This window comes from Pseudophryne corroboree, chromosome 11 (genome assembly GCF_028390025.1).
Source record: "Pseudophryne corroboree isolate aPseCor3 chromosome 11, aPseCor3.hap2, whole genome shotgun sequence".
Lineage (NCBI taxonomy): Eukaryota > Metazoa > Chordata > Amphibia > Anura > Myobatrachidae > Pseudophryne > Pseudophryne corroboree.
Window position 1 is genome coordinate 48318104 of NC_086454.1, and position 15438 is coordinate 48333541.

General features: G+C 47.8%; 1 protein-coding gene across 7 annotated transcripts in view; it reads right to left on the bottom strand.

The window, feature by feature from the left end:
* The window catches only part of ANO1 (anoctamin 1), a 303304-nt gene that overhangs the window by 71626 nt on the left and 216240 nt on the right, over positions 1-15438 (bottom strand). For all 7 annotated transcript variants that reach the window (XM_063944141.1, XM_063944142.1, XM_063944140.1 and 4 more), the window contains one exon: positions 7384-7716. In XM_063944141.1, coding sequence (XP_063800211.1) covers positions 7384-7716 — 333 coding nt within the window. The remainder of the gene's footprint in view (positions 1-7383; positions 7717-15438) is intronic.

Sequence of the window (15438 nt, forward strand, 5' to 3'; positions counted from 1 at the left end):
AGCCGAGACCCCTCGGGCAGCCGCCCAAGATGAGCCCACCTTCCTTGTGGAATGGGCATTTACATATTTTGGCTGTGGCAGGCCTGCCACAGAATGTGCAAGCTGAATTGTACTACACATCCAACTAGCAATCGTCTGCTTAGAAGCAAGAGCACCCAGTTTGTTGGGTGCATACAGGATAACAGCAAGTCAGTTTTCCTGACTCCAGCCGTCCTGGAAACCTATATTTTCAGGGCCCTGACAACATCTAGCAACTTGGAGTCCTCCAAGTCCCTAGTAGCCGCAGGTACCACAATAAGCTGGTTCAGGTGAAACGCTGACACCACCTTAGGGAGAAACTGGGGACGAGTCCGCAGCTCTGCCCTGTCCGAATGGACAATCAGATATGGGCTTTTGTGAGACAAAGCCGCCAATTCTGACACTCGCCTGGCCGAGGCCAGGGCCAACATCATGGTCACTTTCCATGTGAGATATTTCAAATCCACAGATTTGAGCGGTTTAAACCAATGTGATTTGAGGAATCCCAGAACTACGTTGAGATCCCACAGTGCCACTGGAGGCACAAAAGGGGGTTGTATATGCAGTACTCCCTTGACAAACTTCTGGACTTCAGGAACTGAATCCAATTCTTTCTGGAAGAAAATCGACAGGGCCGAAATTTGAACCTTGATGGACCCCAATTTGAGGCCCATAGACACTCCTGTTTGCAGGAAATGCAGGAATCGACCGAGTTGAAATTTCTTCGTGGGGCCTTCCTGGCCTCACACCACGCAACATATTTTCGCCACATGTGGTGATAATGTTGTGCGGTCACCTCCTTCCTGGCTTTGACCAGGGTAGGAATGACCTCTTCCGGAATGCCTTTTTCCCTTAGGATCCGGCGTTCAACCGCCATGCCGTCAAACGCAGCCGCGGTAAGTCTTGGAACAGACATGGTACTTGCTGAAGCAAGTCCCTTCTTAGCGGCAGAGGCCATGAGTCCTCTGTGAGCATCTCTTGAAGTTCCGGGTACCAAGTCCTTCTTGGCCAATCCGGAGCCACGAGTATAGTTCTTACTCCTCTACGTCTTATACCTTAGGTATGAGAAGCAGAGGAGGGAACACATACACCGACTGGTACACCCACGGTGTTACCAGAACGTCCACAGCTATTGCCTGAGGGTCTCTTGACCTGGCGCAATACCTGTCCAGTTTTTTGTTCAGGCGGGACGCCATCATGTCCACCTTTGGTCTTTCCCAACGGTTCACAATCATGTGGAAGACTTCCCGATGAAGTCCCCACTCTCCCGGGTGGAGGTCGTGCTGAGGAAGTCTGCTTCCCAGTTGTCCACTCCCGGAATGAACACTGCTGACAGTGCTATCACATGATTTTCCACCCAGCGAAGAATCCTTGCAGTTTCTGCCATTGTCCTCCTGCTTCTTGTGCCGCCCTGTCTGTTTACGTGGGCGACTGCCGTAATGTTGTCCCACTGGATCAATACCGGCTGACCTTGAAGCAGAGGTCTTGCTAAGCTTAGAGCATTGTAAATTGCTCTTAGCTCCAGTATATTTATGTGGAGAGAAGTCTCCAGACTTGATCACACTCCCTGGAAATTTTTTCCTTGTGTGACTGCTCCCCAGCCTTTCAGGCTGGCATCCGTGGTCACCAGGACCCAGTCCTGAATGCCGAATCTGTGGCCCTTTAGTAGATGAGCACTCTGCAGCCACCACAGAAGAGACACCCTTGTCCTTGGAGGCAGGGTTATCCGCTGATGCATCTGAAGATGCGATCCGGACCATTTTTCCAGCAGATCCCACTGAAAAGTTCTTGCGTGAAATCTGCCGAATGGAATCGCTTCGTAAGAAGCCACCATTTTTCCCAGGACCCTTGTGCAATGATGCACTGACACTTTTCCTGGTTTTAGGAGGTTCCTGACTAGCTCGGATAACTCCCTGGCTTTCTCCTCCGGGAGAAACACCTTTTTCTGGACTGTGTCCAGAATCATCCCTAGGAACAGCAGACGTGTCGTCGGAGACAGCTGCGATTTTGGAATATTTAGAATCCACCCGTGCTGTCGTAGAACTACTTGAGATAGTGCTACTCCGACCTCCAACTGTTCTCTGGACCTTGCCCTTATCAGGAGATCGTCCAAGTAAGGGATAATTAAGACGCCTTTTCTTTGAAGAAGAATCATCATTTCGGCCATTACCTTGGTAAAGACCCGGGGTGCCGTGGACAATCCAAACGGCAGCGTCTGAAACTGATAGTGACAGTTTTGTACCACGAACCTGAGGTACCCTTGGTGAGAAGGGCAAATTGGGACATGGAGGTAAGCATCCTTGATGTCCAGGGACACCATATAGTCCCCTTCTTCCTGGTTCGCTATCACTGCTCTGAGTGACTCCATCTTGATTTGAACCTTTGTATGTAAGTGTTCAAATATTTCAGATTTAGAATAGGTCTCACCGAGCCGTCTGGCTTCAGTACCACAATATAGTGTGGAATAATACCCCTTTCCTTGTTGTAGGAGGGGTACTTTGATTATCACCTGCTGGGAATACAGCTTGTGAATTGATTCCAATACTGCCTCCCTGTCGAAGGGAGACGTTGGTAAAGCAAACTTCAGGAACCTGCGAGGGGGAGACGTCTCGAATTTCCAATCTGTACCCCTGGGATACTACTTGTAGGATCCAGGGGTCCACTTGCGAGTGAGCCCACTGCGTGCTGAAACTCTTGAGACGACCCCCCACCGCACCTGTTTGTACGGCCCCAGCGTCATGCTGAGGACTTGGCAGAAGCGGTGGAAGGCTTCTGTTCCTGGGAATGGGCTGCCTGCTGCAGTCTTCTTCCCTTACCTCTATCCCTGGGCAGATATGACTGGCCTTTTGCCCGCTTGCCCTTATGGGGACGAAAGGACTGAGGCTGAAAAGACGATGTCTTTTTCTGCTGAGATGTGACTTGGGGTAAAAAAGGTGGATTTTCCAGCTGTTGCCGTGGCCACCAGGTCCGATGGACCGACCCCAAATAACTCCTCCCCTTTATACGGCAATACTTCCATGTGCCGTTTGGAATCTGCATCACCTGACCACTGTCGTGTCCATAAACATCTTCTGGCAGATATGGACATCGCACTTACTCTTGATGCCAGAGTGCAAATATCCCTCTGTGCATCTCGCATATATAGAAATGCATCCTTTAAATGCTCTATAGTCAATAAAATACTGTCCCTGTCAAGGGTATCAATATTTCCAGTCAGGGAATCCGACCAAGCCACCCCAGCGCTGCCCATCCAGGCTGAGGCGATCGCTGGTCGCAGTATAACACCAGTATGTGTGTATATACTTTTTAGGATATTTTCCAGCCTCCTATCAGTTGGCTCCTTGAGGGCGGCCGTATCTGATAAGCGTGTGAGCGCCTTATCCACCCTAAGGGGTGTTTCCCAACGCGCCATAACTTCTGGCGGGAAAGGGTATACCGCCAATAATTTTCTATCGGGGGAAACCCACGCATCATCACACACTTCATTTAATTTATCTGATTCAGGAAAAACCACATGTAGTTTTTTCACACTCCACATAATACCCTTTTTTGTGGTACTTGTAGTATCAGAAATATGTAAGATCTCCTTCATTGCCCTTAACAAGTAACGTGTGGCCCTAAAGGAAAATACGTTTGTTTCTTCACCGTCGACACTGGAGTCAGTGTCCGTGTCTGTGTCTGTGTCGACCGACTGAGGTAAAAGGACGTTTTAACGCCCCTGACGGTGTTTGAGACGCCTGGACAGGTACTAATTGGTTTGCCGGCCGTCTCATGTCGTCAACCGACCTTGCAGCGTGTTGACATTATCACGTAATTCCTTAAATAAGCCATCCATTCCGGTGTCGACTCCCTAGAGAGTGACATCACCATTACAAGCAATTGCTCCGCCTCCTCACCAACATCGTCCTCATACATGTCGACACACACGTACCGACACAGCACACACACAGGGAATGCTCTGATAGAGGACAGGACCCCACTAGCCCTTTGGGGAGACAGAGGGAGAGTTTGCCAGCACACACCAAAAACGCTATATTATACAGGGACAACCTTTATATAAGTGTTTTTCCCTTATAGCATTTTAATATATATAGTCATATCACCAAATAAGTGCCCCCCCTCTCTGTTTTAACCCTGTTTCTGTAGTGCAGTGCAGGGGAGAGCCTGGGAGCCTTCCCACCAGCATTTCTGTGAGGGAAAATGGCGCTGTGTGCTGAGGAGAATAGGCCCCGCCCCCTTTTCGGCGGGCTTCTTCTCCCGTTTTTCTGAGACCTGGCAAGGGTTAAATACATCCATATAGCCCCCAGGGGCTATATGTGATGTATTTTTAGCCAGAATAAGGTACTATCATTGCTGCCCAGGGCGCCCCCCCCCCAGCGCCCTGCACCCTCAGTGACCGCTGCTATGAAGTGTGCTGACAACAATGGCGCACAGCTGCAGTGCTGTGCGCTACCTTATGAAGACTGAAAAGTCTTCTGCCGCCGGTTTCTGGACCTCTTCACTTTTCGGCATCTGCAAGGGGGTCGGCGGCGCGGCTCCGGGACGAACCCCAGGGTGAGACCTGTGTTCCGACTCCCTCTGGAGCTAATGGTGTCCAGTAGCCTAAGAAGCCAATCCATCCTGCACGCAGGTGAGTTCACTTCTCTCCCCTAAGTCCCTCGATGCAGTGAGCCTGTTGCCAGCAGGACTCACTGAAAATAAAAAAAACCTAACAAAACTTTTACTCTAAGCAGCTCTTTAGGAGAGCCACCTAGATTGCACCCTTCTCGGCCGGACACAAAAATCTAACTGAGGCTTGGAGGAGGGTCATAGGGGGAGGAGCCAGTGCACACCACCTGATCCTAAAGCTTTTACTTTTGTGCCCTGTCTCCTGCGGAGCCGCTATTCCCCATGGTCCTGACGGAGTCCCCAGCATCCACTTAGGACGTCAGAGAAAAACATTCCAAGAGAAGAAAGTGTGGCAGAACTGTTTTGCTATTATCAGCCCGGTAAGGAGAAAGTTGCATTGATTGAAGGGGAGATAAGTGAAATAAGGGTTGGCATGGGTCTTGAGCGAGTAAGGGGGTAATATAAGATTCTGCAGTACTTTGTTAGGGATTGTCTGTGCAGATTGTAAGCAGCACCAAGGTAAGGGACTTCAGTGGTGGGGATAATGATGGGATTTTTAAACTCGACAGTGGGAAGATCTATTGTAATGAGGGAAGACCAGAAATTCCGCTTTCTACTTTGGTTAATCACCGTCACACTCAGGTTCAATGTACATGTGGATCCCAGGAGAAAATGGCTACCTGTAACTATGGAACGCGCCAGGTTTACAGGCTCCCGGTAGCTGGCACGGTGTACAGATTTGTGCAGGTGTTAAACATTATGTTAAAGGTGTAATTAAGTGCATTACATTGCTGGCAATGGCATTAATAACTGCAGTGACTTTCTCACAATCATAGTATTGTTCTCATTTGGGTGTGTCCTCCTGGGTAAGGTCTGTCGCAGGCAGAACAGTAATATAGAATGCCCGTGTGACACTCATCCACTGCGTGCACGCTGGAAACCTCGCTGTGGGCACCGGCACTAGATGGACTGTGGTTATAAATCATACATCTAAGGCAAGCCCCTGTATTCACATTATAACAGGGTTAGGGCCAGATTTACTAAGCAGCGAATTTGGCCCCAAAATATAAAACCAGCAAAAATATTAAATGCAAATTATACCCTGTAAAAGTTTCTGCTTCGTAAATCAAGCCCTATGTCCTCTATCACAGCTATGCCTGATTTCTCTATCACTGTACAAATAAATAGTAATGCTCAGACCCTAATACTGTATTCAGATTAATTCCCAAACCTTAGCACCAGTTTTGATATCAATAACTATTTTTCATATTTCATTCACTATTGAACTACATCCAGATAAAGAGTCCTAGCACCTACAGCTGTACCCCAACTCTCTCTCCAGGCGTGGCTCTGCTGTACCTTACTCTCTCCAGGCGCGGCACTGCTGTACCCTACTCTCTCCAGGCGCGGCACATCAGCACCCCACTCTCTCTCCAGGTGCGGCACTGCTGTACCCTACTCTCTCCAGGCGTGGCACATCAGCACCCCACTCTCTCTCCAGGCGTGGCACTGCTGTACCCTAGTCTCTCCAGTCGTGGCACTGCTGTACCCTAGTCTCTCCAGACGTGGCACATCAGCACCCCCACTCTTTCCAGGCATGGCACATCAGCACCCCCACTCTCTCTCCAGGCGTGGCACTGCTGTACCCTACTCTCTCTCTCAAGGCGTGCCACATCAGCACCCCACACACTCTCTCCAGGTGTGCCACATCAGCACCCCACACGCTCTGTCCAGGCGTGCCACATCAGCACCCCACACGCTCTGTCCAGGCGTGGCACTGCTATGCCCCACTCACTACACCAAGCACGCACTACTGTGCCCCACTCACTGCACATCAGCACACCACTCTCTCTCCAGGCGTGGCACATCAGCACCCCACTCTCTCTCCAGGTATGGCACTGCTGTACCCTGCTCTCTCTCCAGGTGTAGCACATCAGCACCCCACTCTCTCTCCAGGTGTGGCACATCAGCACCCCACTCTCTCTCCAGGCGTGGCATATCAGCACCCCACTCTCTCTCCAGGCGTGGCACTGCTGCGCACCACTCTCTCTCCAGGCGTGGCACTGCTGCGCCCCACTCTCTCTCCAGGCGTGGCACATCAGCACCCCACTCTCTCTCCAGGCGTGGCATATCAGCACCCCACTCTCTCTCCAGGCGTGGCATATCAGCACCCCACTCTCTCTCCAGGCGTGGCATATCAGCACCCCACTCTCTCTCCAGGCGTGGCACTGCTGCGCCCCACTCTCTCTCCAGGCGTGGCACTGCTGCGCCCCACTCACTACTCCAAGCACGCACTGCTGTACCCACTCTCACTCCAGGCATGCCCCTTACAAATAATCTAGTGAGTAACAAAGCTATAAATAGAAATATGGGATATTAGCTGCCTCAATTACATGTACCATTCAAATAGCTGGCACAAAGACAGGGACACGCCCGGTCAGGACACCCTTATCTGCTATATAAGGTGCTTTATCTGTATATTTAGGAAGCAAGGTGTGGAGCCCGTCTATGTGGGTGGAATTTAATCATTTCAAATACTTTCCAAAAATCACATGATCAAACACCAAGACAAACGCACACAACATTAAGGTCACTTGTTGAGTCACACACACACCCATATTATGTTGTTTGATCGTCGCTAAGCATTAAACCACTCTCACCAGCCAAAGCTTCTGGTTACTGTGGGTGTAGGAAATAGTTCTGCTCTCAGCTACATGCATCCTGCACTGTGTAAACACTTATGGACCATTACTGTACCTCTTCATCCTTCTCCAATTCCAGACCGGTCTCTATCAAGTTTCCTTCAAACTCCTCCCTGCGGAACCTCTTGTCATCTTCGTGATAGTCCATTTTAGGCTCATTCTCGGCTACCTCTACATCCGGGGCTCCGCCGGGAAGTTGGTAACTCTCTTTCCCGCTCCGCGGCGAGTGCACAGAGTTGTTATGCTGGGATTTCTTACTGTGGGATCTGTTGCTGGAGGATTTCTTGTAGGTATAGGCCAAAATATAGTCCACTCTCCTCTGTCCATCTCGGAAGCACACGCCATGTTTACAGGCAGATTCCTGATCCACACCCAGGGAATTCAACAACTGCAACAGAAAGGAAAAAGTAGATGAAGCTTTGTTACACAGTTACTGCCGAACCAGTTCCTGTCAAAGAGATCACCCTCCTCTATTAAGACTGAGGAGAACGCGTCTTATGCTGGTGTCCAAGTGTGAGGCAACTGGAGCAAAACATAAACCTGTACTTATTTCCATTGTCTGTAAAGAGCTGAAAAGTCGAGTTGTTACCTGCCTGACAATGACCACAGTGACGATACTTATTTGCAAAGTGCTCTAGGCCAGCCATATCCATGACTATAATGTAATGGGTTCGGCTGCATAGAGGCATACAGCATTTCATGGAAAGAAACATTGAAAAGGACTTTTAGCGTTCCGTCTGAGATAAATGTAATAACATGGAGTTACATAGTTATATATATATATATTTATTTATATTTATATACACATATACACACACACACACACACACACACATATACACACACACATTCACATATATATTATGTATATATATATATATTATATTATATATACACACAGTAGATACTGTATATTATATATACATTTTATTTATTATTTTACAAGTCATAGAACACCCAGAAAATAAAATGGGGTTAAGGTGTAAATAAGATATGAGAGGTATGAGACTGTGCTTTGACCCAAAGATGTGCAAAATTTCAACTTCTATGGACTGCATCGGCTGCAGCCCATAGATGCCGCCTATGGCTGAAAGGCAGGGAGTGGCTTCCTACAGCCAGCTCTCTGTTAATCGCAGCCTGATCTGGCAGTCCCAAAGGGAAGAGACACCTCCCAATTGGTCTGCCTGTCCTATGGGTGGCAGAAGTCCCTGCCATTTACAGATGCAGTCTCACGGACTGCATTTGGCTCACTGTGCTGAGGGAGGGGGCGCCACTGGTCACTGCAAAGATAGCCAATAAGTGTGTTCTTTACGTCATGAGGCACATCTCCTGTATTTCATCACACATTCTTGGGCACATAGCCAGCTATGCAGTCATCTGTGCGCTGGAGAGCGGTGGCCATTGTGGTGTAGCACACATCCTCTTTAAGCTGGGTGCACACTTTTACGATCACTCAGCTGGTTGGGTTTCTCACGCTCAAGCCGAGCAGTGTGCATACAGCGAGACCCCCTGTGAGGCGGTGGCAGCAGTGAGGCGAGAGGCTCCTCTGTGGGATCTGGAAAAATATTAAACCACATATAAGATACGATCTCCCGATCCCAACCGTTGCAGCAGCATTGGAAGCCATTTATTGGCTAATGTTCCTGCAACGGTACTGCATAGTGCATACACACCTATACAACCGTCCGCCCGTTCACCAGATATCGGTTGATCGGGCTGTGGATTGTATAGATGTGTACCCAGCTTTCTTCTCACCGTTTCTTCCACAGTGGGTTAAGAATAAGGACATGATCACGGTGTTGCACAAACCAAGCCTCGTCTCAGGGAGACTCTCTTCAGGGACATCACCACTAGAGTATTTCAGCGAGTCTCTCTGAACGTCAGGGCATACTTACCAACCTTGGGACTTTTCTAGAGGCAAAGTGGGCAATCTTGGGCTTCTGCTTTGGGGGAGCATGCTATGTTCGCATCTTAGAGGCGCCGGGGGCGGGGCTAATCATTAACAGCAGCTATCCGTGGCATTTTACAGCAGGGGGCAGGCCTAGGGTAGCATGATTCATCCTATGCGTCATACTATATGTGACCCCCTTGGTATGAAGCGTAATTTGGGAGAACCTTGAAAGAAGAGTGAAAAATGTCCTTGTTAGCTGAAAAAACGGTTCTACTGAGAACGGATACAGGTTTAGTGATGCTGTACATCTCGCTCTTCAATTCAACTCCTCCATCACACACTTAATGGCTGCAATCAATAATCTATGGTGTATTACAGTTTCTGCACAAGAGCCAACACTTGGCCGCCTTGGGGACTGTCTTTCTGAATCCTGACTTCTACATCGTCCCCTCCAGCAGCTTCTCTGCTCTCTCAGTATCAGGCTAATCTTCAAGTCATTTGTTCTCTCCCAATCTCACACACCAATTGCTGGTGCAGAGATACGGCGATAAGGCAGCCATATGGAACGAGCCAACTGGCCCACCAATGATAAATGCTTGTAGGCCACAATACAGTGCTCAGGTTAAAACATTGTTGGCCACAAACCAGAGACAAAGATCAGAAGAGAACTAGGGCAGGCAGGGACTCTTCTCATAAACCATTTCCTTAGGAGCATTGCTTGGATTGTGTCCTACAGTAATTTTGGTTGATATCAAGGACCTGATTGCTGCTGGTGTGAATATTGTTCCAGATGCACAGCCGCAACCATAGGAGACCAGGGTCAGATGGAAAAGCTGCACCTGCCATAGGGCTGGTGTGAGCTACGGTGCACAGATTGGGATGTCTACAAAAATCACTGGCAGTATTAGTGAGCAGAAACGCAGAAAGTGGGCAACTCATAGTGCATTATTGCAGGTGCCACTCCTATATATGATTAATCACAGAAATCTGAATAACAGATGTTTGATTTCCTCTTCTCAGGCTGACTAACAGGCACATAGGGTTCTATTTATCATTAATTACATACTCTATGCGATCTGGGCATGGCATTAGCAGATAGAATCCCATTTCAACAGGGATGCACACATTTCAGCTGCAACCTCCAGAAGAGGGCAGAGAGCGCGGCGAAGCCGGCATACATGGTGGGGCTTGTATGGCGTGATTCAGCACAAATTGCATCATCGGGCCCGCTGGGACTGCTCGCTTGTGCTCTGTAAGTGGGTGGCTGAAGTGGCGGTGTATGAGACATGCTCACCTTTCCGGGGGCTGCGGGAGTGGCACCCAATTTTCCGGGAGGATAGGCAAGTATGCATTCCAAATATACCGGCGTATTATTCAGTAACTGCAAGCACAGGCTCTCTGAAAATAGCCCGTCCCTGTGATGTGCTCTGAGTGGAAGCAGGAATCCTGCACACGCTTGGTCCTACTGACCACGCATGCCTGGCAGCCATTGCTGGGGAGGGTTTTGGGGGGAACTCTCTGCCAGCTGAGGGGATGATTCAATTCAGAGCGAATTGAATAGCGCTGGGAAGGAGCTCCTGGGGCTATCCAATTCAGCACAATGTTATCCCCGACTAGAAATTTCTTCTCACACAATTCTGGGGGGGGGGGGTGAGAGCAGAAATCCGACAAAACTAGGTCCACGAAGATGTTTTGTGACCTAGCACCACACAAACAGCATCACGGCGAGGAACTGTAGTCAGAGAATGCCCCTTTTCACCCTGTTTAGTCCGCGAGTACAGGCATTCTCTAACTTGGCATCACGCTGAATTGAATAGCATAGGGAGATCCTTCCCAGCGCTATTCAATTCCCTCTGAATTGAATCGACCCCTATGTTTGTGATATGTAGCCTATAGACTATAACGGGCTACCTTCAGGATGGTGCTAGCTGCGGGGGACAATCTTTGGAATGCTTCGTAGTCCAGAACTTGGTATATTTGCCAGCATCGCAGCAACCATAGAAGCCTAAGGGGGTTGTGGCTGCCGGTGGGAATGGAGGGATCATAGAAGTATTATAGCAAATATTTAATGATAAATGAGACCCACAGACAGGGGGGAATTATAAAGAAGGTTGATATCAGCATAACTGCACTGGCAAACACTGCCTGCCTGGCAGTCCACACCTTTCATACTACCGTTGTTATAACAAATAACTTCCTTATCAGTCATTTGCAACAAATAGGCTTTTAAATGGCAATTAATCACGTAAAACAATTTCAGTTGATCGAGATCCATCTTCCACGCCTCCACTCAAAGTGTCCGCCAGTGCAGCAGCCAGATGTTACGCTGATGTGAGTATACATTCATCTGTGCGAGTATCGGTGGCCCGCATGCAGTATGCATCCACTGCTTTGCGGAAGCTACCCTGAGGTTGTCTGACTTGTACGCAGCTACCTGCTACTGTGGACGTTTTGTGCGATGCATGTGCAAACCGCAAATCACATTCATCGTTTTTGATGCATGCGCTGTCTCCGTAAAATGGCAAGACTTATCCGGTTTCGCACTTGCGTCCAACTCAGATCCAGGTTGTATCGCTGCACACATTTCTACGCAGCCTGAATGGCACAATAATTTCCTGCGTACTGCACGTGGACCACAATTGACCAGGATCATAAAGCTCTTCTGTTTATCTTGAACGGGGACCAAATACTTAAGGAGCATCAGACAAATGTGGAGACGCACCACAAACCACACACTGCAGCTTGTTTGCTCTCTTGGAATAGGCTGGTTACAGATATAAGGTCAGATTGTTGATTATATATATATATATATATATATATATATATATATATATATATATTTTACAGTTTGTCTTGTTAATATCTGAAATTATAAAAATGAGAAATAAATATATATATATATATATATAATTTTACAGTTTGTCTTGTTAATATCTGAAATTAAAAAATGAGATTTATCAATAACATTTGCGGGATATCCCCTGAAAACACCAATTTCCAGGGGGTACTCACAAATATTAAGGAACCCCAGTAGGGATCGCAGCAGATATCTATGCCGCAGTCCCTACAATTCCAACTATAGAAGCAGCTGATGAATTTATCAAGCTCTGGCAGCTAATGTCATCTTCGGATGGTGTACCCCGCTATAGCCTATGGGTTACAGAACACTGAAATTACAGGGAGAGGGTTCCATAGGAGCCCTGCTCGGCAGTAGCCTCTGCACACGTCAGGTAGCGCACTAGGGTACAGACAGAGAAGTGAAATTACATTAGTGATCATTCACTACTTACACATCACAGGGACAGGATCCTATTCAGAGCTCCTGGCCCTGTATGTGATAATTAATACATGACGGCATTACAGAATTTCTTACTGCCAGAAATAGCTGCAATAATAAATTCTAATTATTGGGCCAAGATCTTAATAAATAATAAATGGGCTTTATACTGTCTTGCACTAACCAATCCGCTTGAATTACATTTCAGTTTCTGTTCTAAGTATTCCACAGTATGTGTGGGTTTTAAATCTTAAATTATGCTTTTAGTTTGATTCTTAAAGAGACAAATGCGAGAGGTTATATTAGTTTGTATGCGGGCGGGGCTAGAACATCCTGTAGCCAATCAGACCGCAGAATGGCAACAGCGGCACAAGCACAGAAAGTATGAGGTTGGAATGGACAGAAAGAATTTATTTATTCTGTAGCATTTTCTTATATAGCGCAGCATATTCCGTTGCGTTTTACAATTAGAACAACAGTTATAGAACAAAACTGGGCAAAGACAGACATAGAGGTATGAAGGCCCTGCTCGCAAGCTACGTGGTAAGAAGCCGATCCAATCACCCAAATATTAAATCGCACAGAGTACTGATCCGGGGGTCTTGTGAAACCGGGCGTAGTGTATAATACAACATTCATAGATCTAACCTGCTACTTATTATCTACCTCTATCCATATTGCCGACGGTTAGGGCTCTGTGCAGACCCAGACACTAAGGGGTCAATCCAATTAGCCGTGATATCGCGAGTGTGAAGCATCGCAGCAGGGGCCGCACTTTACGGTGGGCCGAATTCGCTCAAAACTGCTCGCCACCCCATAGAGCTCCGAGCAATTTGTGTGAATTGGGGCTGATTCAAGCCTGCGAAGGGTGCAAGATCAGGTGTGGTTGCCAGCATTTAAACACCACTGCAACGGCACATCGCACCCTTCACAGCTAATTGGATTGACCCCTAAAATGTGCCTGCGCACAATATTGGGATGATGCTTTTCCTATTAGGGAAGGACACTGCATTCCGATGATTTAACACCATTGATGTTTTTGTTGTGATGTTAGTATTTTTACCATTCGAAAACGACTTTGCTATGGCAGCCGCAATGGAATGGTGTGGAACCAATGGTCACAGCTTTATTAAGCTGTTTAACAGAGAATGGCCGTGGGTCTCTATTGTGCAAAAAAAAAATTTGGGTCATACACGAACCATCACACTGGTTTTTTCCATCAAACACTTTCGATGTGATTAACTTAGTTACCCTCGCATCAAAAGCTTCGATGATGTATGCCCAGCCATCATTTGATGGCTTGCTCCAATGTCCACCCCTTCTTCATGTAGGATTTACAGCAGCTGAAGATGGCCTTGGATTTCGGGGCTAAGCTCGGAAATAAACCGGTCAGAGAGATCATTTGTGCGGAGCCCAGTCTTCAAACATTCAGCTATGTACAGAAGCCAGGGAAGTGGGCTATAATACACAGACGGCACACCGTAATAACAGAAGAGGTTGTAACGTAGCTGTAGGAAGGCTTAGGTCAGACGTACAGCAGCTCCTATAAAACTGTTCTGGGATGAGCTGCAGTGTCTTTAATGATCTGCATTAATTAGCTACTGGGTTCTCCCAGTCCCTCCCACGGGTTATCCAGCAATCTCCCATTTTATATAAACTGTTATATAATGCTAAATGCAGAAGGTGTAAGAACTTCATTCTGCCACATGTCACATTCAGCACAACAAGCAGCCTAATTAAAAGGCAGATTCTAGAATGTGTTCCAATTCATATGTCAATCATATTTCAGGCAGAGGTCAAATAACTAAACTGTAGTTGGCTAACGACAGGAACAGCTCTGATGGGACTATGCAAGGTGCATCCCTTGTCTGGATATTTGAGGTCTTGGAGGTAGAGGAGACTTCCAAGGAGACTAATGCCAGACCTCAACTGGTAGGTTGAGTAACATGATTGTACCATTGCTCCCATAAAGAACTCAGGTAATGTCAGAAAACAAATGCCGTAGACTGGATATTCCCTTACATAAGTGATAATGCCATGCGGATGGATCTGATTGGGGTATAGATGGAACCACTTCCAGGGTCTGCGAGTGTGTGGTGGTAGAGCATTTACACCGTCCCCATCTGGTTCCTGGGAAGAACATGCCTAAACTGATAAGTGCAAGTGTACCTTCTTCTACCTTACCATCATGTTCAACTCATTGACATCGAGCTTTGCTCCCAACTGGGTATTAGAAACCTTTACCCCACAGTTGGCAGGTATTGGGATTTGAGGTTGTCGACATGGTTGAACTGTCGACGTGCTCAGCATTTATCATGTCTACCCAGATGATATGTCGACATGATAAACGGTCGTCAAACCTTCCCAGGTGGTCTAGTGGTCTCTTATCTTCTCCCGGCGGCAGCAGTGGCTCCAGCATCTTCCTGGTCCCAGCAGTCCCTTCCATCGCAGACCTGTGATGCTACCGTGTTCCGGAGAGTATCTCTTCCCCTATCCTTAAACCTGATCCCTAACTCCCCCGTACCACAGCCTAACCCTAACATGCCCCCTGGTTCCTAACCCCCACTGCAGATTAAACCCTAACCCAAACCCCCCCTAAAGCCTAACCATAACCCTCCTGATGGCTCCTACCCCTAACCTAACCACAGCCTTACTGAAACATTCCCCCTGGTGCCTAACCATAACCTTCCGCATGGTGCATAACCCTCCCCCTGGTGCCTAACACTAAACCCCTCCCCCCAATCCTAACCGTAACCCTCCTGATGACACCTAACCCGGCCACAGCCTAACACTCGCCATGGTGCCTAACCCTAACACCCCCCACAACCTAACCTTAACCCTCCAGGCAGCACCTAACCCTAACCATCGGCATCTTTAGAATGTCGACATATCAGATGTTGACACTGTGAAACTGTCAACAGTATGAGGATGTCGTCAAGGTT